Source organism: Camelus ferus, chromosome 8 (genome assembly GCF_009834535.1).
Source record: "Camelus ferus isolate YT-003-E chromosome 8, BCGSAC_Cfer_1.0, whole genome shotgun sequence".
NCBI classification, from domain to species: Eukaryota; Metazoa; Chordata; class Mammalia; order Artiodactyla; family Camelidae; genus Camelus; species Camelus ferus.
This window is the reverse complement of record NC_045703.1, coordinates 9,854,643-9,879,091: the sequence shown is the minus strand read 5'-3', so window position 1 is coordinate 9,879,091 and position 24,449 is coordinate 9,854,643. Positions and strand designations below refer to the sequence as shown.

The window sequence follows — 24,449 nt, the reverse complement described above, 5'->3', positions numbered from 1 at the left end:
CAGAGGTGACAGCTGACCCAGCCCAGCTGCCTACCCCTGCTTTCTGGAGACTGCTCTGAAATCCTTCTCTTCCCCCCACACCCATCTCTTTCCTGAAGGTACAAGAAGGGCGTCTCCAGACGCACCACTTCCTGCCTCTTCTTGTACACGATTTGAGTGCAGATGGAAAGCTATAAACCGCAGTCCATGAAGGCTGTGTGGCGTGAGCAGAGATCCCTGTTGGGCCACCTGTTCTAAGCATATGTGTGCTTTGAGCAGTAACATGGGGCAAATGTGAAGGAAACATTCTCAAATTAAGTTTCTCAGAGCTTTCACCCTCAAAGCCTTTTTTGTTCCAAGAGTGCACGTCTCTATAAAAGAAAATCAGACACCAGTCCAGGCCCAAATCTTCTGCAACTGTGGGAACTCACCAAAACTAACTTTAGGGAAAACCATCATTGGAAACTCATCTCAGACCTTTCAGGTCATGGCAGAACTCCACCGGTCTGGACTTTTTCAACATCACCCCAGATGCAGAGACTAGAGAAAGCCATCAAACCCCAGCATTTGGTATTTCTTTCTTTCCTTTTATGGGAAATTTTGAAGGAATTTTGATGGCCAGAGGGAGAGAAAAACTCTTTTGGAAAGTCTCTTTTCTCATCTATTTGGCACAGTTTCTCCAATCTTTGCTTTAACTAACTAAAACTGTTTCAAATACATCATGCACACAATCCCTGGCTCTTCTCTCTCACCCCTGGAGCAAACTTCTGAACTGTCATTGGGTGTCCCAGGGTCTCCCAACCCCATACATCTTTTTGGTATTTCTTCCCTGAACAACAGAAGCACTGAATAATCAAACATCTATGTCTCAGTAGGAGTACCTGTCAGGGGCCCCAGCGGGAATTTCTAGGACTGAGTAAGGACCACAGACCAAGCCGCAGAATAAGTGAACACAGACTTGCCAATCCATCAGTGTGGAACCTCTGCACCAGGAAAGCCCATGTTTAAGGGAAAGGATGAACACGGGTCTATATCTACGGATAATACTCTTGAAAATAGAATACAGCACTAAAATTATTCTCTTACCCTCATGCCTGGCAGGCCTGGGTATCCTGAGCGACCTGGTGGACAGGAGTTGGGACACTGCCAGGGAGAGAGAGAGAGAGAATTAACTAGAGCCTCCACTTTATGACAAAATGATACATTTTTCAGAGATTCCAGCAACAGAACCCCAGTGCAATTATATTCATTAAATAACTCTGACTAGTCCCTTTCCTTTTTTTAATTATCTTATTTTTAAACTCAGAAATATTCCTAGCTTCCAGAAAAGTACAGAGAGCATAACAAACCCTTTCCCCATGTATCTGCAATCCGGATTTAATGAATGTTAATAGTTTGCCATATTTATTTCAGATTTAATTTATTAAAGAGATGTTTCCAGAGAGGCCATGGCGCCAGGATCTGATTCTTATCCCCTCCCCCTCCACTCCAATGGCTCTACCCCGAGGGCCCCATCCCCTCGACAAATGGACCAAAACTGCATTTAGCGCAGATTTCCAAGATCTTTCGAGTATCAGTCTACAAGTAAAACAAGTCTTAGAGGAGATTATTTGACTTCTACCTTCTAACATTGGGGTGTTCTGGTGAAAAGTACGTATTAGTCATAAAGTAAAAAGATTATGCAGAAAGAAATATAATAAAAACATTTTCTAGGGGGGAGGGTATAGCTCAAGTGGTAGAGGGCATGCTTAGCATGCACAAGGTCCTGGGTTCAATCCCCCGCAACTCCTCTAAAAATAAATAAGTAAATAAATTTAATTACCTCCCCCCCAAAAAAAGAAACCAAAAATTAAAAAAAAAAATTCATAAAGAAATAAAAAACATTTTCTATAGTGAAAAATGGTTGGTCTGAGTGTCTACAAGCCCCCTAGTCCTGCAGACTGCCCTGGGGTCTGAGTAAAGTAAAACACAGAAATGCAACATCTTCCAGCAAGATCATTTTAGAGAGAATTCATCTTTTCAAGAGACTTCATGGTCTTTGACTTCAAATTGTACTTTGTTCAAAGGAAAACATCTCACCAGTGGATCTCCATCGTGAAAGCCAATTGCTCCCTAAAGTAAAGAAAATATCACAGTTAAGAATAGAGTTGAATATTGAATTCAGACCTACTAATAATAGAAAGTTCACTGGGCAGAAATGCAACAGATATTTTTGCTCAATAAAATATAAGGAACACACAGCATCTAATATGCTAAGTCTAAAAACTTGACTCCTGGGCCTATTCCATTTGGAGAAACAGTAAGTTCTTTCTCTCAGGGGATAGGAGGGAAATGATGCGAGAGACAGAAAGGAAACATGGGGAACACTGAATCATTAATTAAAAATACGGATTCTCTCCTACTTAACCTCAGTTTTTAAATTGCTCACTGTGTAAATCCTTTGTAAAACGAGCTTATTTGAAAGTGTCTCTATTACACGTCCAAGTTTTGAGCAGTTGAGAAATTGCAAGCATCCAAGCACCTCAAACGTAATGAGTAAACCATTCCCTGTGAAAACCACCTTTTAAGTGTTTGTGACGTCTCTGCTTTTCTGGCCTAAAAAGACCGTGCTCTGAATGACTGGAAAAATCGCAGCCATTTTGGAATTTTAGGACAATGACTTGACTTAAAGAGAGACTTCCATTTTTGGTTCTTAGGTTGCTTCGATCTCAACTCTCAGACGCAGAGAAATTCAAGCTGCAAATAACTTACGCTGGGTCCCGGGGGGCCAGGGGGGCCAGGTGGTCCTCTCTTCCCAGGGTCCCCCTAAGTTATTGGAAAATTGTGATACAGTGGTTATTCACATGTCAAAACACAGTGCATAAAACTGGTTAGGCATGACAGAATGACATTCCTAGAAACCCTACAGAGATCAGACTGCATGGACCTGCCACCAAAATCAGTGAGTGACCCATAAATCTAATTTGCTCCACAAAACCAGAAGAACAAAGGCATTCCAGTTTCACCAAAGTAATAAAACAAGGGCAGAGGGAGACTTGTGGAGGAAGAAGCCAATTCCTTTCTAGAGAATGATCACTTTATCGATTCTGAAAACAAACTAGAAACACTACGCATCTTTCTAGTTGATTTACAGAGGAAGCAGAACAGCCAATGCTGCTCAGGTCATACAGCTAAGGCAGCAAAGGAAGGCTGGCACCAGCCTGAAGCTGTGAAATGGAAGGTAATCTCTGCAGGGCCAGATGATCCCTGATCCCTGGGGTGGTCCACCCAGAAGCTATCACTCGGGGTGTCACTACACTCTCTTGCAAATGGGACAGAAGATCAAAGATGGCTAAATTCAAACAAGTCATCCAGATAAAGATGGGTTCCAGTTAGTCTTAATGCCCAGAGTTTACTCCTGGCATAGGTTTTTCCTTCTTAATATCCTACCATAAGAGGTCAAAAGCATCTTACAATCAGCTTTACAATCATTCCATATTCATTCATTTGTCCAATAAATAAATCTGTCAAATAGTAGCACATATAGAGAAGCAAGAAAAGTATCTAATCTGTGGCTCCTACTCTCAATGAGTTCACTATGATCAGACAACGTCATTGCTTCAACATTTTTTGGAATATTTATCAAATAGTAACATCAAGCACTTATTCCAACAATTTCTTCTAAGAAGTTCAGCTCTTTATTGACAAAAGTTAAGTTCTGTTCGTCCAATCATCATTTTGTGATCCTAACATAAAAGTACATGGAAATAACGTGAGACCATTCACTTTTCATTTCATGCAGAGACTAATGCAAAAGACACTCTTCTAACCAAGAGTCTGTAAAATGGAGGTGACACTTCCTAACTTGATCACTAATTCTAAAAGCTGGGAAGAAAAATTTAGCTGAAAACTTTGGAGAAAGGAATTAAAATCACTCTACAGAAAAACGTGGTAACATTACTATCCTTGGCCCCCATCAATATCATAAACTGACATGAAATTCACCTGCCATTTCTTGGATCTGCAGAGGAAAAATAGGGTTAGGACAATCTGCCTTCCCTAGTAACACCTTTTATTAAATCAGCAAATGTCTATCAAATGCACTGTGTACTCACAATTGGTCCAACACGGCCAAGCTCTCCAGGGAGCCCCACTCCCCCAGGAGGACCCTGAAGTCAACAAATTAAAGAGACATGGTGATTTATGAATATTTTCTACAGTCTGTCATGACTGATATCAAATTTGATAAACCACAGACTTAGAATTATGTATCTGTGCTAGCTTTGCTTTCCAATGAGACAATAACTCATTTAACCAAATCCTAATTAGTTAAAATGGAAATCTCTTAAATTAACAGAAATGTCTTAAGTTAACAGAAATTTCTTAGGTTAATAAAATATTTTGTTTAGCAGAGTAGGGGTGCGGTCACAGTGGCCACCTAGGACCTTTGGGTAGGACACTGCCAACACCACTGGGTGGAGTGTTAGAGAGTAAGGCTGGCATCTGAGAAATAGGCCATTTTTATAGATGATGTAAAAACAAAGAGATGATACTTACAGGGGGTCCAGGAATACCACGGCCCTGTAAGGTTAAAATAAAAGTTGTTATGGTATGTGACCTATACTTAGTATAAATACAGACACAGACATAACCCAGTTCAAAAATAAAGTCTATCACTAAATAAATACATGATGTTCATTCCAACTAAAGGACTGGATAAAGAAAAGCAAGCATGGCTTTACTTCTAAAGGAAGCAGCAGCTTGCTTCAGCTCCTCAATATTCCTTTGATGTCTAAGCTAACCAGTAATATATTTTCCAAACTGTTTTTTAAAAGAAGTCTTCGATGCTTGCCCTCAGGAGAACGCCCCATCACTCACAAAGAGGCACATCACAACCTGACAGTTAAAGAAGTTTTTCATTTGTCGTGTTTTATCAGAAACCTACTTTAAAAGCAATACAATGCCTCTTCACAATTGATCGTGTGGTATTTAGAAGTTCCCCAAACATTTAGCTCAGAAAAGCAGCGGAGAAAAAAAAGAGTCAGAAACACACCCCTTGACAGGTAGGTGATACTTCCAGACACCAAAGCCAGTAGAAACTGAAAATGAAACGATGGCACTTCTGAAATGACCTCTGATGGGATTCTAATTTAATGTGCTGAATTTTGTTTTAAACCCAGTCATTCTATCTCCCTCTCCTGTACATTTTACATCTCTTTAGCAATACCCAATGGCGTGTAGGCAAGGATTGAAACCGTGTCTTACGCACACTCCTGGCCTCAAATCCAAGCACAGGGACGAGTATATAAAAAGCTCTAATGCTACGCATGTTGAACTTAATAAAACTAAGCACTAGCTGCCTAGAACTCCCTCCTCTCTCTCCCTTTCCTTTCCAGGCTCAGTCTCCTCGCCTTGGGATTCCTCCCCACTCTCGTCCCTCCTACATTAGCTGGAATCGCTTTTACTCGCAACTGTCTCTGATACCATATTTGTTAGCTTGTCCTTTCTGACTTCCTTTCCCAAACTATCCATATACGAAGCACCCAATGGAATCAATGTCCACCCTCTGATGATATTATTATTTCTAATTATTTAGGCAGACAAAACAAGTATGAATTGCTCATGAGCAGTATGTTTTAATAAGTGGGGTTTTTTTTAAGGCATTCTTTGGAAAATTCCTCCTATTTGAACGTTTATTATGCGGATCAATTTGGGAAATCAGTGTTATGCTTGAAAAGACCAAAGTAATCAATAAGTTATTTCATTAGCAGAGGCCGAGAGGTTTGACAAATTTCACTAAAGTTTTTTTTTTATGGCATCTCTATAAGATGTTGATCTCTGAGTTGAAAATATGAAAGAAAAGCCAGCAAGCTAGTAACTTCTGAAAATAGGCTTAGAATGGAAAAGTTGACAGGTGCCAAAATACGGCAAAGAAACAGCACATATAGAAAACAAGGAGGAAAAATACAGATTAAGGATAAAACCAAAGAGGAATGAAGAGCAAAACAGAAAGGCAGAGCAGCCTGAGAGCCTAGTCATCTATGGATGGAAATAACACAAGTCTGCTGGATGGTGCCATGTAGAAAAAGATCAGGTGGCTGATAATATGTGATGACTGCTATTTCATTAGAGATAAAACCAGTGGTGAAGACAGTGGTGTGATGCCAAGGTCTCAACACTGAATACTTAGATTTGCTGTTGTTATGCAAAAAAAAGTCTTCTAGTTGGGGGTGGGGAGAGGATTATCTATTTCGAAATGCCTGCCACCTGTAAACAGACATATGCATTATATCCCATGCATTCAAATTGCTCTAAAATTTTCCTACTCATCGTGGGAATGCTTACTACACCAAATAAATCGTAAAATCCTGTGCGACGTGTACTATGTAGAAAACTGCATTGAAAAAATTCTCTGTGGCAGAATTTTACCTAAAGTTTAGAGATACCAATCATGTCCCTTTACATTTACTTACTGGAAAGCCACGCGGTCCCGGCACTCCAGGTTCTCCCTGTCAATGAAAATAGCTTTATTGTACTTAGCTTTTTGTAGCATGACTATGCAGATATGAAAACTGCATCAATATTGACATCATTACAACACTCCATCTGAATGGTTTTAATGTAACTCAATTCAACTAAAACACAACTTGAGCTGAACAAGTGTATTTCAGCTACTTCACAACTAATCTGTTCGTTGATTTGGAAACACTACCATAAAGTTACGCTTCAGCGTTTAATTAATACCAGCAATGAATGCCAGGTGGCTAACTTACTTTTTGTCCTCTTGGTCCAACAGAGCCAGGAGATCCGTCAGGTCCTGTTAACCCCTAACAAAGCAAGATGACGTTAGAGCATAGCATCCTTAGGCAAATCAGTAAGTGGATAATTCCCTTTTATTTGTTGATTATGTACAAGATGGTTACCTATGCATGATGCAAATACTTATAAAGAAATACCTCTCGGGGGAGGGTATAGCTCAAGCGGTAGAGCGCATGCTTAGCGTGCAGGAGGTCCTGGGTTCAATCCTTGGCACCTCCTCTAAGAATAAATAAATAAACAAACAAACCTAATCCCCTCCCTGGCCAAAAAAAAATTTTTTTTAAATGAAATACATCTCCATATGTTTACTCAAAAGTAATGTTTAACATAAGATCTGCCTGTGAGTTACTTTTTGTTGATAAATTTTATATTCCTAACTTCCTGTTAAATGCATTGTTTCTCACAAGGTTCAATAATTTAGTACCTTTTGTCTCCGCTTTGAAATGCAATATGTTACTGTTATTTTATTTTATTTTATTTACTTTTTTTTTAAGGGGGAAGGTAATTAGGTTTATTTATTTATCTACTATTTTTTAAACAAAGGTACGGGGGATTGAACCCAGGACCTTGTGCATGCTAAGCACACGTTCTACCTCTGAGCTATCCCCTCCCCTCTGCAATACAATAATTACAGTATTCTAATAGCCAAATCTGATGGGACAGTGGCTGGTCTTGGCTCTGGCCCTTGTCCATATTTATGTACCTCTTTTACTTAACTTCTAAAATAAAATTACTATATGTCTCTATAACTCTCTAATGATGCCTTGAGAGGTAAAATGTTTCTTCAGTGGGAATTAAAACTAATCAATCTCATTATTGCCTTATAGCCACCTAAAATTTTCTAGCAATGACAACTACTTACTGAAGAATATTATCTTTTAAAGCTGAATTGCTTGAAAACGTGCAAGTTTCCAGGCTCTCGCTATAATTAAGTATACATTTTCATGTGTGCCACTCAGTATGTAGAATTCAAGTCCATTACTATAAAACACATTTAGAACCACCGCAGGTAATGCTAAAGCAGTTATTATAGCATAACTTCCAAACATGGTCGTTTTCCCTAACAGTGCTTTTACTTTATCATCATCCTCAGTATAAAACAGACATTAAAGCATGATAACACTACATGTGCATCCGAATTTCCATTCAGTGACAATGCACTTTCATCTTTTAATTTTTCTGTACTTTTAGATGTTGTCATTTATAACGTAATCTGGAAACTATGCCTTCCTAAAGATAAATATGTGTGTGTGTGTGTGTGTCTGTAGACATATACATATATATGTGTACATATGCATATATGCATGCATAGGTAAATATCTTACAAAACCTATCTGTTATCAAGATTTTGAAAAGGACCAAAATGATATTATTCGAGGGAGGGATTTCTTGAAAATATGAAAGCCCTACTTAAAAATGAATGATCAAAATCCATATTTAACCTGTCACAGTCTTCATAAATAGCAATAAAGTGCATTCATGTAATTTGTACAGAAAACTATATCACTGGCCACCATTTTTACATTTCCCTACATCAATTAATTTTCCTCACAACTCCAAAGAGTGAATCAAAGGAAGTAGGAAAAAAAAAGAGTTGAAAATGTTAATTACTGGAAACTTAGCAAAGAGTGAAGTTAGTTACTCAACACACACAGAAGAATTCTTGACAGACTATCTGATTTTCAATCTCCCCAGTATGACTACAACACTGTCATTTGGGAACAAGCCCCAACATCTGAGTTGCTGGCCACCTATGGGAATGTATTTCAGCACACAAACCATCCCTTCAGGAGACCACATGGATTTCATAAACCTCAGGGTGTGTTTGACAAATAGGACCTCTAACTCCCACTTCACGCATACACCCTCCAAGACCCATCCTGGTCAATGCCCCCGCACATGGCCAGCCAGCCATCTTCCACCTGGGACTGCAGTAACTGACAAGATTGGAGGACAGGAACTACCACATATGGCAGCATCTCAGCTGCGCAACAATGAAGCAGGACGACCGGGTAACCCGGATGCTGCTTCCAGTCACTTCTAATTTAGACTGTCTTCCTTAAGACATGTTAAATTGTGTGTGATCCCTAGGAAGCTCTCTGAAATAAACTGGAAATACGGTGTGGTGCCAAAGGATCCCGTGAACATTGTTATGAGATAGCCATGTAGGAAAGCAGAAACTCCAAGAGGACAAGACTGCGTGTCCATGACAATCCTGGCACACTGCCCCTGGCATCCAACACACACTCAATAAATGAAAACTGAATAAAATTAACATAGGTTAGTGCCTATTAGGTGAAGGGATTTGACACTGTCCCTCCACATCATCTTTATTTTTGGTTCAAATCCCAGCTCTGCCACTTAATTCCTGGGCAACCAAGGGCAAGTTGATCAACTCTACAGTACCTTGGTTCCTAATCTGTAAAATAAGTATAATATTAATATCTACCTTATATGGTAATTTTCAAGATTAAATGGGTCTATTACACACAAAGCGTTTACAACAGGGCCCTGAATAAATGTTAGCTGTTCTTCTCAGCATTATTTTGTGGTCAGAATGTCTTAGATGCTGTCAAGAGGTCACATAAAATGGTATGTTTCTTGCCCTCTGGGAGCTTAAAACCTCATTCAGAAGGGGTTCTGGAAATAAACAAACAGGCAAAAAATCTAGGTATTAATCACGAGCCCCCTTTACATTTCTTCGACGCCTGACAGTTTCCACTTACATTGACTCTTCAGAATAATTTCTTGATTAGTCTCCATCCTAATCAAATAACATCTATCAGGGATAATAGTTGTATATATTCGGAGGCTGTTCTAACCTCTTTCCTATAAAAAGTAGCATGGTTTAACCATAATTCCTATACTTAATTCTAATTCCTCTTCTATGCTTGTTTGTTTTTTTTATGGATGCTATACGGATGAAAAAAGTACTGCTTTATGGAGCTCACTGAGCATGTCACAGCGAATAGTGCCTCTAAGGATATTGATATTGATATTATTGATGGTAACAGTCCTGCTGTCCTTTGGGTGCAGAGCTCATAAGCAAGCTCTGACTTCTCTAACCTTACATGTCTCTAAGGGAAAAGAATCAGCTTAAATTCTCAGCAGGAAAGGAGAGATCTTATATGTTCATATTCCATCACCTGTATTTACATTTACATGCACACGCACACAGCTCCAACTTGCAATCATTCTTATTCATCCAAGAAGTGACAGAGGAAAATATCACCAGTGGCAGAAAGAATTGCTTGCATATGAATGTTTATGAAGATAAAGAAAGTGCTGTATGGGATGATATTGAAGCTGACTGTGTTCTGAAATTTCACGCTGACGCTCAGCAGAGCATACCAGCCCTCAATAGTAATTTTCTTCCAGCGTTCCAGTGACTCGGCTGGTGAGACTCAAGGCCTAATTCTAAAGCAAAGCTACCATGACTCTTTTACCCTTTCTGTCAAATATTCACTTAATTTAGGATAATTACCTTGAAGCCCTGTTCCTTTCAGATTCTTCCAAGCATCATCTGATTAACCATTTGTTAACATGACCAAAAAAAAAAAAAAAAAATACAGCTTTGGAAACCAAAGAGCAGAAGACAAAAGAGGTTGGAGGTTTAAGGTCCCAACACTACACTCAGATTGGCCTATCAAGAAAGATTCCTGACATTTTCTTACTCACTTAGGTCCCAAGTCCAGGAACAAACATCAAACTGATCTAGCCAATAATATTTCATTATTCTCAATGTCTCTTCTCAATTTAGGATAAAAGATTTGTTTAAAATGTCAAAGGAGCCAAAGAGTGAAGTAAAAAATTTTTCAGCTCAGAATCTCCTAAGTCTCCTGTGGCCCCATTTCACAATTGGGTGAAGATGAATCATATCAATATTTACAAAGAATTATAAAAGATCAATTAAAATATTTTTCTTAGCCATTGAATCATTCGTGTCATTTTTCTTGGTCAGTAATTCAGATACCAAAAATTCACCATCATTCTATTTCTTCCTATTTTTTCCAGTTATTCATCTGTTTCACAACCTCATTGGTATCTGCATGAGGCAAAACTCTCTGGAAATAGAGTGAGTCTAAACAATCAAGAAATCTGGTTTCTTTCACTATCTTAGCCAGGAAATAACTCTGAGACCCTGAAAAAACTACTTGTCCTCTTAATTATTGTTTCCTTATCTGTGAAGAATAACATTAGCCAAATCTGCTTTTCAGGTAATTGTAAGATTAAAGGAAAGAATGTTTGTGACTGCACTTGAAAAAACAATGTTCTACACAAATGCAAAGTAGTTCAGTTAATTTTTTGCTGCCATGTCTAAAATATTGGCACACGCATGCATTTCTTCCCTTTTCACTCTTTCCTTTCTCTTTTCCTTTTCTTCTTGCTTCCCTTTGTGATCCCAAGAAACAGATGATTCAATGCCCTCATCAGTTTCTCCCGCTGAGGACCTTTCAGGGGCAAAGTGCTACGCTATAAGAAGCTTTACTATGTTATATTTTTTAACTTTCGAAATCTGATTTGTCCTGCATGATGGTGCAGCAACTATAGACAAAGAAAAAAAAAAACTATTTGTAAATGTTATTTACATTGCACTTCTAGAGATTCTGAACAAGTTTCATTCATTTATTCAAAATTTCTAAGTGTGGAAATTACAAAGTAAAACAAGGCATTGTCTTTATGACCTTACAGTAATAGGTAGAGAAGAATTTCTTGATACTGCTACAAAGGCACCATTAAATTGAAATGCATAGAAATCTAGCCTTCTGTCTTATATGACGGCAACTCAACAGTGAGAAAAGACTTCAGGTGATTGGTTTATCCTTTGACTGCCTCAAAAATTAATAATAATAATAATAGTCATTGAATCATCTATTTCCTTTTCACATAAAACAAGGTCTAAATTTCAAAAGAATGCAGAAATAAATCCAACTTCTATTGGGCTACTAGTTTATTTAGCGGCCTTGTATTTATCAGACTTTTCTGTTCTGATTTGACAGTTTTAAGTAATTCACAGTGTTACAAAGAAGAGCTTGATAGCCAACAAGTTATATCATCTCAGTTTGTATTAGACAACTATTAGTTTGATATTGTTTGTATTACCCAAATTTTAGTCCCCGGGGGGCCTCAAGCACTGCCACCTTGCAAACATAGAAAGTTCAAACAAGGGGCTTTGAAATGTACAACAAAGTCTATCTCCTAAAGCAATGACTAGCACCTCATCGTTCTAATCTTAATGAAGTATCTCTTAGCAACCCTAAAATCTAGCTTTTTTTTTTCCCCCTCAAAATGAAGGCTCTGTCTTAAACACCAGTCAAAAGTTCTTGGAATTTATAAATATAGGTTTTCAGGTAATTTTGTTGATGTAGACAAGTTCTTGGTTTGGGGAAACCACATAAAATGATGACTTGAAGGACAGTTGAGGGGCCCAGCATCACCCGTTCTCTGAGAGCAGGTGTCATATTCTACTTCACTTTGTATCCCAGTGGCAGTATTTACTGAGCGACCTCAATAAGTATGACCAATGTACCAGGCGGCCTGAAGTCCTTTCTACTCTAAAGAAATCCTCCTTAGTGTTGGGTTTACCATCCAGCTCTGCATCTGAGCTTTTCTCACTCGAGGGTGGAGGGGGGTGAGCTGGTGGGTAATTGGGGAAAGGCTGTTGGTTCCAATAGTCGTCAAACAACGCTAGTCAGCTGATTCCTGTCGGTGATGCCAGCCAAGGAAACACCGCGGAAAGAGAGGAAACGAGTTCCGAATTTCCTATCGCATGTGTACTGACCATTTCCGGGCCCTTGCCCCGCCGCCACACATCCCCATCCCCTTCAGACCCTTCTCCCCTCAAGCGCATCTTTCTTTTTTCCGCTTCCTCGGGATTTAGGCGCACTCTATCCCCTCCGCTGCCTACGGGTTCTTTTTCCAAATTTCTCTAGGGAGTGCCAGGGATAGAGCAAGAGCAAAGACAGCTTGCTCCCAAGCCCCCCGGCCGAGGCTAGTCGGGTTCCCCCTCCTTCGGCACCCCTGTGCCCAAAACAGGCATGAGAGCTCACAGGCGTGACCCGGGAGTGGACTGGAAGAGGCAGGCACCGGGTAACCATTGCTGTTTTCCACTGCTGTTTTCCGAGAGGAGGAAATGCCAGCCCTGCCTGCCCTCCCCAGGGGGCTGCGAGGGACCTCCATCCTCTCAGAGCCCGGTGCAGAAAATGCTGCCTCTGTGCCCAGCCAGGAGGCAAGGTCAAGTCCAGGGCCATATACCGCCACAAGCACCTATCCCTCCAGTATCTCCCAGTCTTTCTCTCTCCCCCCACCCCACCCCACACACAGATACACACACACACACACACACACACACACACACACACACACACACACACACACATACACACACACGATGCGCGCTCCCCAGCACCGTCTACTCACGTCGGCGCCCGGCGTGCCAGGCTTGCCTGGCGCTCCCGGCTTTCCCGGTTCTCCAGGGGGACCCTGGGCAGGGAGAAGGCGAGGCAGGGAGAGAAAAAGATGCACAGTTGAGACTCTTGGGACGCACGTGGCTGCAGACTAAGGTGAAAGGAAGGAAGCGGAGCGCCAAGGCGCTGATCAACTTACCGGGGGACCTGGGGGACCCTTCGGACCTCGGTCACCCTGGAGGGGTAGGAGGAAAAGGCAGTATAGTCCGTGATTTGGGGACCCCACGGGGAGAAGCCCGCTCGGGGAAGGGCGAAACTAGTGCAAGTTGGGGACCAAACAGGACTCGTTGACCTCCTCTCTCGGAAAACCCCCAGGCTTCTAGGCCAGGACTCCCAACCCTCACCCACATCCAGCTCTGCCTTTGGGTGGGGGGGGGGCTTCCAGGCCCTCTCGAAGGACCCAGCCCAGCTGCTGGAGGAAGGGTAGGGAAGCGCAGGATCAGAGGAACCAAGGGGGCTGGAGATGGAACTTACGTCGATGCCATCGATGCCGGGGACTCCAGGGGGGCCCGGCGGCCCGGGAGGACCCTGCTCGCCCGGGGGGCCTCTCTGACAAAACAGCGCACAGGGGTTAGAGAAGCACGTAGGACAACCATGTGAGACTGGGCGCGGGTTCCCCAACCCTCCCTCCTCCCACCCCCTCCCATCCACCCAGAAAAGACGCGGCCCTGTGGAGGCTGGGTTTTTTAAACCAAATATGCGTCTCAAACGTGCAAGGGAACGCGGGTTTCTCCGTCTCCGCAAGGTTCTGCATGAGGCTGACAGTGGGGTCCTCACCTCTACCGAGCATTAAACCAAGGTGGGATGGGGGAGGGGGTGAGGAAGGGAGAGTCTCTTTGTCAAGGGATTCAATCATGAAAATGGTGGTCGCTGAATAACACTATTTAATCCAGGTTAATTGCAGGTCAGAGTTTTGGCCAAAACGGAACCGCTGAGAATGGAGGCGCTCCACCCCAGACCAATTACAGCATCACTTTGTAATTCCTTCTGTGTTCAGCAAAAACTAGGGGGATACTCTTAAGGGAAAGACAAGAGAGGATGGGGCAGAGAAGCCGTGAACCCAGGGAACGCCTGGCCCCCTTTAGCTCTACCTGCAGCGACAGTGACAGTGACAGTGACAGTAGTGACACTCTCTCGCAGACTGACCCTAGGGTGTGATCCCTTTCATGGGTTGCAAACGGCTAGACTTGGATGGTGCCAAAGGGGATGCTGGCATCTGAAATAGTATGGGCACGTTGCTTAAGGAATGTGGAATTTTTTTTCCTCTCTTCAGAGTTTAAAAAAGGACATTTTTAAGTTTCCATTTCATCAGGGAAACTTTGTTTTGCTAATCTCGGGCGACCAGACAGGTTACAATGGGGTCTTTGTAAGTGAAACCTAAAACGGCGCTGGCTCCCCCGCTCCCCCCGGGTCCTCTCGGGGGCGGTGGGGGAGACGCCAAGCCTTCGGGAAGTTGCAGAAATTTGGAGGGGAGCCCGGGCTGCGGGTTCCAACGCAAGCGGCGGGCACCGCGGGCGAGACGCAAGGTTTGGGGCTGTATCCGAGGCCGGGGCAGCAGGAAGGGGGGCTGCAACCGCGTCTCTGGAATCCCGCCTCCTCCCGCCGGGCCTGCTGTAGACTGAGTCAGGATGGGGGAGGGAAGAGGATGGAGGGGAAGGGAAGAGAACTGGGAGAGGGGAGGGGAAGGGAAGAGGATGGGGGAGGGGAGGGGAAGGAACTGCCAGGCTGAACAATAAACCCCGGCCTCCACCGCAAGAGCCTGCAGGAGGCCGGGCGCCCTTTCCCGGGCGGAGGGGTCATCTAGGGCCCCCGCCGCCAACCGTGCTCGCAGCAGGTGTTCTAGGCTGGAGGGAGCATGGGGACCCCGCAGCCCCAGGGATGCTCGGCGTTTTCCGTCCCCGCAATCTCCCCCCGACGGCTGCGCGCCAGCCTCTCCGTGTGTGCGCTTGGAAAATGCCAGTGCGTCTCTTCCCCGGCTTACCTGGTCGGTGATCTGACTGGACTGGAAGAGAAAAGATGGGGAGACAGTGAGAAGGCGCACAACTTACTTGAGCCGCGCACAAGCAGAGCCCCGACAGCAGCAGGCGCAGCCCGAGGGCCCCGCGGCCCCGCGCGCTCCAGGCCATGCCGGCCGCCCGCGGCTAGTGCCCGGCCCGGCCCCACCACGCGCCCGCGGAGGCACTGATCCCCTCAAAGAGCGCCCCCGGGAGTAGTGGTTGCAAAGCTGCCCCAGCCGGGGAGGCGTCAGTTCCTCCGGTTTATGAATGGCCCGGGAGAGGGTCCTGGGGATTGGAGGAGAGCTTGCGGGCCAGAGGCCGGATAGGATGACAACAGTCCCCTTTAACCCTTTCCCCACGGCCCGCTCGGGCTCGCCTTTGCCTCCGCCCCGCCCGCCCCAGGGCAGCCTCTCTGTCCTCAGCGCCTCCTCGGGGGACCTGCGAGCCACTAGACCAACAATGTTCTTGGAGAGATGTTTGGGAGGGTGAAAGGGAGGTTCATAAGCCACCCAAGGGAGGACCAGAAACCCCCGAGGTGTTTCTACCCGCCAGGCTGAGGGTGGGGCCTGTGCTTCCTTAATGTCTATCTGGTTGGTCCGGCAAAGCCTTTCTCTTGGGAGAAAGAGAGTGAGAAAGTTTAGGCAGGCGGAGAGAGATAAACTGGAGCACATGGCCTTTGCTGGCGTTCCAGGGACTCACTGTTATCCTGGCGGGCAGCTCATGGCAAGTTTCTCTCCTGGGTCGCAGTGGGTCACAGTGGATGAGCATCCATTGAAGTTCAAACTGGAGAAAGAGAGCAGACTGTCAGTTCAGGTTCCTTTGGAGGACAGAAGAGGGTCATTTAATAGAGAGGTGAGTCTGTGAGTGTGGCCCAACTGTTCAGTGTCTGGTCACCAACTTGATCTCAACCCAGCAGGACTCTCGTTCCTTGAATACAATTTTTCCAGTGGAAATGAGCCCGCCCCATATTTCTCCTGGCCTTGGACGTAGATATCTTTAGTTCTGCAGTGCTCCACTTAGTCCTGGACAGGACCGCTGGCACTGACTTTCTATTTCTGTCCTCACCATGACCTTCAAGAGGTAAATTCTATTAAAATGAGATACAGAACAGAGAGCTGCCCTAGGCACAAGCCAGTAAGTATCAGAGTTTGGATGGGAACCCGAGCCTCCTGAACACCACAGAGGGTGTGTGCACTAAGACAGCACATGGGAAAAGATTAGAGGCAGCAGAAGAGGCGGCAGCCAGGAATAAAGTAGAGAAAAGAAAATCGGGTTCTGGGAAACATGCCGGAGAAGACATTCGCCAAGGGGTGGTCCCAGCTTAAAGTGGAAATAGGAAGGTCTGGAAGTGGAGGGAATGAGAGAAATTTAGGACTCAGGAGAAAAAACAAGATAATCAAAAAATATTTCAATGTTATGTAATCTTATGCACTGATTGAATTGCTATACAATGTCTAGATCATTACTTACATTTTATTAGGAGTTAAGGTAGAAAGAACAGAACAGAAGAGAAACAGAACAAAGGAAGAATGGCCAGGTCTGAATCTGAAAGCCTCAGGTAACAAGATTAAAAAAAGAAAAAACAATGGTGTACCCCACAGGAGCTTGCCACCACTGGCCGCGCTGGTCCCTCTTCACTGAGGAAGTTCCTTGCTAGACATTTCTAATCAGATCCTCATTTTTTGGTCAGCTGATTCTCTTGGCATTATGCAAATGTCTAGTTAAGTACCCAGGTCCTGAATCTAAATGTAATCTAAATATAAAGTAACATAACATAACGTCTCTTTTCTTTCATCCAATGATAATCTGCACTCTCTCTCCTGCCAAAGGGACTCTCCATCTACTGGATCTAAAGTTAAGTTAGAGACATGTTTGCCATTGGTACAGAAGCATCCAGAGTTGAGGTTCAGATTTGGAGAGGATGAAAGATGAAGTCCTTCCCTTCTACCCATAAAGGAAGGGAAAGTTAAACAAAAGGAGGTTTTCCATTTTATAAAGGGATGAAACTAAGACATCAAGCTTTCACGCTCCTGCATTGTTACCCCTTCTCACATGATTCTAACTGCCCTGGAGTTCTCCTCTTTCTCCATTTTTCTTGTTTCTCTCAACCCTACCATGACTTTTCTCCAGAAAATGTGGACCTCTGAAAAAAACAATTAAGTGGGATGAAAAGGAAGTGAGCAGCTCAATCAAGACATATTTTAAAATGGAAACTTATCTACTGGTGGGAAGTACAGCTTAGCAGTAGAGCACATGCTTAATATGCACAAGGTCCTGGGTTCTATCCCTAGTGCCTCCATTAAAAAAAAAAAGTTATCTACAAATTGTATGAAAACGATACTGATCTGTGTATTCTTGGTGTGAGTTATTTAACCATAGCCTACTGGCATCCTTTACAAAAGAACTGCTTTCCAAACCGCACGATATCTTGCAGCTAAGGAAATCACTTTACCAAACACTTTATTTTTAATCAGAATAGTCTTGTTGGCTTGGGGGCAGGGGGATATTCTTTTTTTGGTTCTGCTCTAAACTGGAAATTTTAAAAGGAAGTGGACAATTTCAAAGGAAGATTTAAAAAAAAGAAAGAGGGATTTTTTTCCTTAATGACTACTAAATACCTGTCACTGCCTCCAACAGCTTTTGAAGCCGCTCACACATGGGTAAAGGGGCACAGAGAGGTCAAGTGATTTCACCACAGGTCACACAGCTAGTAAATGTCAGAGCTGGCATTCTAAATGTGCCTGACTGTAAAATAAGGGCTTTCTGTGCCACCCCAGTCAGCCTCCCCCAAAAATACATCCTATCTCCAGGATGAATCATGATTTTTCTAAGCAGGTAATCAGGGCATTTGGTAATTGAACATTTGTATTTAAGATGAATAGAAAAGAAGAGAGATCTATATATTAAAGCCACGTAAACCTTTTTCCATCAGGTACTAGAAAACTTCAGAACTAGATAGACTAAGAAACTTACATAAGAATTCAAACCCTTCCCTATTTGCTTGCTTGTTATGGAAACATATCCAGAAGCAAAATTTCTAGTGTTCCTGCCAAAATTGGCTGCTGTTTCTACGTGCAGTTACATACTCATGTGTATGACAAAATATCACACAGGAAAAAAAGTTCTAATTCTTTTTCCTCAATGACCAGATAGAAGTTTCACCAGACTAAGAAAATGTGTCTCCTCCTCCCTAACTCTCAAAATAAGAGAAACCCGTCAGACAATTGTATTCATTAAGCCCTTCATGAGTTGGTATCAAACTAGGCATACATTTTTTAAAAACTGTTTTGCAAAACATTTTGCAGCATGCCAGTACCAAAGAGGTCCTTTGCCTTAAGCAGTCATGCACTTTCGTGGAGACTGCAATACGTTGCTACGAGCACTTTCTTGATCCTCAAGGTTTAATCTTTTTCTTCTTTCTGTAGTATGACATAATGATTTACTATGTTGTAAAATCTTTGTGAAATATTTCTATATAAAAACATTATGGAGGACAAACTAGGTATGCATTGTATGTGTGTGATATTTTGATCCTCAAAAAAAAAATTTATACCCTAATCACCTTGAGAAACTTTAATTGTATGGCTAACTGAGAAATCTATGTTTAGATAGTTCATTAAAGTTACTTATTGCAAAAAGCAAAGTAATTCATTAAACTGTTTTCCCAAACATGTAATTCTCTCTGAATAAATTAGTACCCCTGTTTAAATATACAAGGTGCAACTGTAGTACAGAATAATGCAGGAATGGAATGGAATTCATCTGTGGATGCAGGCAGGGTTGTGACAGAGTGCCACTCAGATGAGAAGTTTCTGAACACATCTGTGCTTCCATGTAAACACCACCTATGCACTAATAATCATCTACACAAAAACTGTTTGAGGGCATGCAATATGTATTCCAATTTCCATGCTAGTTTTTTTTTTTTTATTGACGTATAGTCAGTTTACAACATTGTGTCAATTTCTGGTGTACAGCATAATGTTTCAGTCATACATTTACATACATACCTTCCTTTTCATATTCTTTTTCATTACAGGTTACTACAAGACATTGGATATAGTTCCTTGTGCTACACAGCATAAACTTGTTTATCTATTTTATATGTAGTAGCTAGTGTCTGCAAATCTCGAACTCCCAATTTATCTCTTCCCACCCCTCCCCCAAAACCATAAGGTTTTTTTCTATATCTGTGGGTCTATTTCTGTTTTGTCAATAAGTTCATTTGTGTCTTTTTTTTTAGATTCCACATATAAGTGATATCATAAGGTATTTATGCTAATTATTTTGAAGGAAGATTGGTAGAGTTTCTTGATAAAGTCACTTTCATTATACATTTAAAATGCTTATTTCTGTGTTTTCCATTTACATACCTGGAATCATTCTTCTCTTTGGATACCCACTGACAAAATATACATGGCAAATATTTCTATTTAGTTCTTCAGTGAACATTTTTGAAGTCCCAGTATAATCTGGCACTAAGGGAACATGCTAGGAAAACCAAACATATTCTGCTCCCTGCAATGGTATCACAGTATGTGACACTTGAGAAAAAAGCAGAGAAATAAAAAGTAAAAAAGTTTTTTTAATCTATTAAACAGAACATAAAATGACCTTTAAAAAATACCTCTTTTGCAACATAAGATACTTCTCCATTGTTTCAAGGAAAACTGAGTTGTGTGAGTGTAAGTTACCTTACGTGTGCCCAGATTCATTATTATCTAATTCGTTCCTATAGAACCCTAAGGTATAATTCCATCCCCTAAGAAAAAGTCCAGCTGACAATACATTAAAACAAGGAATTTTGGCCCCAACTCTACTCTTTTAATAGGGCTACTGATTTCTACTTATTTTGCTGGATTATTGAGAAATATTAATAAAGTATTTAAGCCCTTCTTAAGAACTAAACAAAAACTAATAGCACACAACTCTATTTTCCTCCTGAAAGAGAATTCTAATGATAAACTATGGAGCTTGACTCAGTGAGAATGGCACAGGCTTAATTTTTTACAGACTGAATTATTATGATTAAGTTTTATATATAATGCCTAAAAATCAGCTCTTCACAGATAAATTCTTTAACAGGAGACATATTTCATTGAGATCTTTGTCATCAGTGGCAACAAAGATTTAAAGAAATACTTGAACTCACAGATCTCATGCTTCTTTTCAGTTTATGATGAGATGTTGGTTTCCACCATCATAAGGGATCTTCTCTAAGTGAAGCTTCCTGTTTGCTGAGCAGGAATCTTTGAGCTGCTACAAAACCAGAAATTTCTCCAACTCTAGGTAGTTTAGGCCATGTAGTTCCAGGCCTAGTGCCAGGAATGCGGTTAAATCTGAGTGAACACATCAGAATCACACCAATGGCAGAGGTAGAATGGTGAAAGGGAACGTAGTAGACTTGGAGTGCACAGACCTGGCAAGAAGTCATTTACTTAATTTCTAATTCAACATATCTTTACTATAATGCATTTGTGTGCTTCAAGATAGATACTACTGAAGACACAAAAATGTTTAGTATGTAGGACAGTGCCTAAGCTGAAAATGCTTTTGACAATAAATATGGCAGCAGTTGAGATGAGAAAGATACATTTCTGGCTAAGGTCATCAAGAAGGGCATCATAAAACATGTAACACTAAGATTTTTACAAGCAGAGATGGGGAGGGTAAAGGATAGAGTTCTGAAGAGAGGAGGTGACAATAACAAGGCACAAGGGTGGAACGTGACATACAGAGGGGAGAGCAAATTCACTGTGGCAAAGAGTAGGCATCAGAGTTTCTCCCTTGAATGTCAAGCTAAGAAATCTGAATACTATCGAGTAGATAATTATTGGATTGTCATCAAATAGTGTTTGGCAACTGAGATAGAGGTGAGGAAATGTGGTCTTGATACAGAAGGGCTTTCCAAGGAGACGGATGTGGAAATAAATGATGATCCGTTGAGGCAGAGGGAGGATCTGTAGTAGAGCATCAAGAAGCGTTACACTCTGAGCTACAGTGAGATGTCCTGGTTATTGGCCAACTTAAAAAAAGAAAAATCCTCCCTTCATGCCATATGCTCCTTTAGCTAACATACCCTGTTTCCTGCTCCCCATCGTACAAAACTCAGAAGCCTCCAAATCCTCTCCCTTCTGTTCTCTCTTGAACCCTTTTTGACCGGGCTCTCACTCCCAATACTCCAATGGGTCTTTTCTCAAAATCAGCCCCATTGGTTTCTAAATCCAATGATCAACTCCCAATAGTCATCTTATTTGCCCTATCGGCATTTGAGTGAGTTGACCATTCCATCTTCCCTGGAATACTATTTTCCCTTGACTTTCAGATTACCCCGATCTCCTGGCTCTCTCCTACACCTGCTCTTGTTGGTCTCTTTGGCAGAATCTTCCTCACATCAGTAACCTCTAAACGTTGGCTGTTTGGGGCTCCATTCTAGGGCTTCTCTATTACAGTCAACTTTCAGTTATTTCATCTTGGTTCATGGCTTTAAAAACCACATATATGTTGACAGCTCTCAGAGTTCTACTCCCAGCTGGACCTGTCTCTTGAACTCCAGGACGTATCTAACTACACGCTCAGCAACTTCACTTAGATGTCTAATAGGTATCGAACTCCTGATCAAATTTAGATATTCCAAACCAACAGCTGATATTCACACTGATACTTGCTCTTTTCATAGTCTTTCCATCTCAACAAATGGAAACACTACACTTCCAATTACTTACACCAAAAATATCAATTCATCCATTCTTCTTTCTTCTTCTTTCTCTTACAATTAAAATTTCATTTACTTTGCCCTCAAAATATATCAGGATCTGACCACTTTGTACTGCCTTCACTACTACCACTTTCTTCTTAACCAAGACCATCCCTGCCAGAATTATTGCAGTACCTCTCAAGATCTCCTCTTAATAAATGAAATTGATGAACCTCTAACTAGGCTCAAAAAGAAAAAAGAAGACACAAATAAACAAAATAAGAAACTGAACAGGAAGAAATAACAACAGATACCACAAAAAATACAAAAAAAAAATCTTAAAATAATACAAAGAATAGTTATATGCCAACAAATTGGACAACCTAGAAGAAATAGACAAGTTTTTAGAAACGTACAGTCTGCCAAGACTGAGTCAGGAAGAATCAGATAATCTGAACAGATTGATCACTAAAAGTGAAGTCGAATTTGTAATTAAAAAAAAAAATCCCTGCAAACAAAAGTCCAGGACCAGATGGCTTCAGTGGGGAGTTCTATCAAACATACAAAGAAAAATTTATACCTATCCTTCTTAAACTATTCCAAAAAAATTGAAGAAGAAGGAACACTCCCAAATTCCTATTCTGTGAGGCCACCATCACCCTGATATCAAAACCAGATAAAGACACTACCAAAAAAAAGAAAGAAAATTACAGTCTAATGTATTTGGTGAACATACATGCAAAAATCCTTAACAAAATATTAGCATACTGAATCCAACAATACATAAAAAAAAATCATACACTATGATCAAGTTGGATTCATTCCAGGATCACAAAGCTGGTCCAACATACACAAATCAATCAATGTAATACATCACATTAACAAAACAAAGGATTAGAATCACATGATCATCTCAATGGATGCAGAAAAAGCATCTGACAAAATTCAACATCCATTCATGATAAAAACTCTCACCAAAGTTGGTATTGAGGGAATATATCTCAACATAATAAAGACCGTTTATGACAAACCCACAGCAAACATGATACTCAACCATAAAAAGCTGAAAGCCTTCCCACTAAATTCAGGATCAAGACAAGAATGCCCACTCTTACCACTTTTACTTAATATATTGGAAGTCCTAGCCACAGCAATGAGATAAGAAAAAGAAATAAAAGGTATCCAAGTTGGAAGGGAAGACGTGAAACTGTCACTATTTGCAGATGACATGATACTCTATGTAGAGAACCCTAAAGTCTCCACACAAATTACTAGAATTAATAAGTGAATTTAGCAATGTAGTGGGATACAAGATTAATATACAGAAATATGTTCTGTTTCTTTACACAAATAAAGAAATACTAGAAAGAGAAAGCTTTTTAAAAGTTCCCATTTTAAAAAACCCTAGAAATAAACTTAACCAAGGACATGAAAGCCCTATATGCTGAAAGCTATAAAACATTGATAAAGAAAATTGAAGATGATTCAAAGAAATGGAGAGATAGTCTGTGCTCTTGGATTGGGAGAATTAACATTGTTGATTGTAAGCATGCTACCCAAAGAAATCTATAGATTTAATGGAATCTGTATCAATATACCCATGACAAATTTTTCATAGAAGTAGAACAAATAATGCTAAAATTTATATGGAACTACAAAGGGCCCAGAATTGCTAAAGCAATTCTGAGAAAAAAGAACAACGCTGAAGGTATAACCCTTCCAGACTTCGGACTATACTACAAAACTACGATAATCAGAACAAATTTTACTGGCACAAAAATAGACATATAGATGAATGGAACAGAAGAGAGAGCCCAGAAATAAACCCACACACCTATGGTCAATTAGTCTACAACAAAGGAGGCAAAAATATACAATGGAGAAAAAGTCTCTTCAACAAGTGGTGTTGGGAAGCATGTAAATCAATGAAATTAGAACACTCCTTCACACTATACACAACAATAAATTCAAAATGGCTTAAAGACCTAAATATAAGACATGACACCATAAAACTCCTAGAAGAGGACATAGGCAAAACATTCTTTGACATAAATCATAGCAATATTTTCTTAGATCAGTCTCCCAAGGCAAAAGAAATAAAAGTAAAAATAAACGAATGGACTTAATCAAACTTAAAAGCTTTGCTCAGAAAAGGAAATCAACAAATATAAAAGACAACCTATGGAATGGGAGAAAATATTTGCAAACAATGTGACTGACAAGGGGTTAACACCCAAAATATACAAACAGCTCATACAAATCAATATTGAAAACATAAGCAATCTAATCAAAAAAATGGGTAGAAGACCTAAACAGACATTTTTCCAAAGAAGGCATATAGACGGCCAACAGGAACAAGAAAAGATGTTCAATATTGCTAAGTATTAGAGAAATGTGATGAGACATCACAATGAGATATCACTTCACACCAGTCACAATGGCTATCATCAAAAAGTCTACAAATGCTGGAGTCTATATGCTGGACAGGCCATAAGAAAAGGGAATCCTCCT

General features: G+C 41.2%; 1 protein-coding gene across 2 annotated transcripts in view; it reads right to left on the bottom strand.

Moving 5' to 3' along the window:
- COL9A1 (collagen type IX alpha 1 chain) overlaps positions 1–24,449 on the bottom strand; it is an 80,469-nt gene that overhangs the window by 46,096 nt on the left and 9,924 nt on the right. Inside the window, exons 3-14 of one of the 2 annotated variants that reach the window (XM_032484459.1) lie at positions 15,941–16,024; positions 15,226–15,246; positions 13,719–13,793; positions 13,384–13,419; positions 13,198–13,260; positions 6,732–6,785; positions 6,432–6,467; positions 4,516–4,539; positions 4,074–4,127; positions 2,731–2,784; positions 2,059–2,091; positions 1,066–1,122 (exon numbers count right to left, since the gene is read on the bottom strand). In XM_032484459.1, coding sequence (XP_032340350.1) covers positions 1,066–1,122; positions 2,059–2,091; positions 2,731–2,784; positions 4,074–4,127; positions 4,516–4,539; positions 6,432–6,467; positions 6,732–6,785; positions 13,198–13,260; positions 13,384–13,419; positions 13,719–13,793; positions 15,226–15,246; positions 15,941–16,024 — 591 coding nt within the window. Of the gene's footprint in view, positions 1–1,065; positions 1,123–2,058; positions 2,092–2,730; positions 2,785–4,073; positions 4,128–4,515; positions 4,540–6,431; positions 6,468–6,731; positions 6,786–13,197; positions 13,261–13,383; positions 13,420–13,718; positions 13,794–15,225; positions 15,247–15,292; positions 15,497–15,940; positions 16,025–24,449 lie in introns of those variants that run through there. The other variant, XM_032484461.1, reaches the window with a different exon arrangement.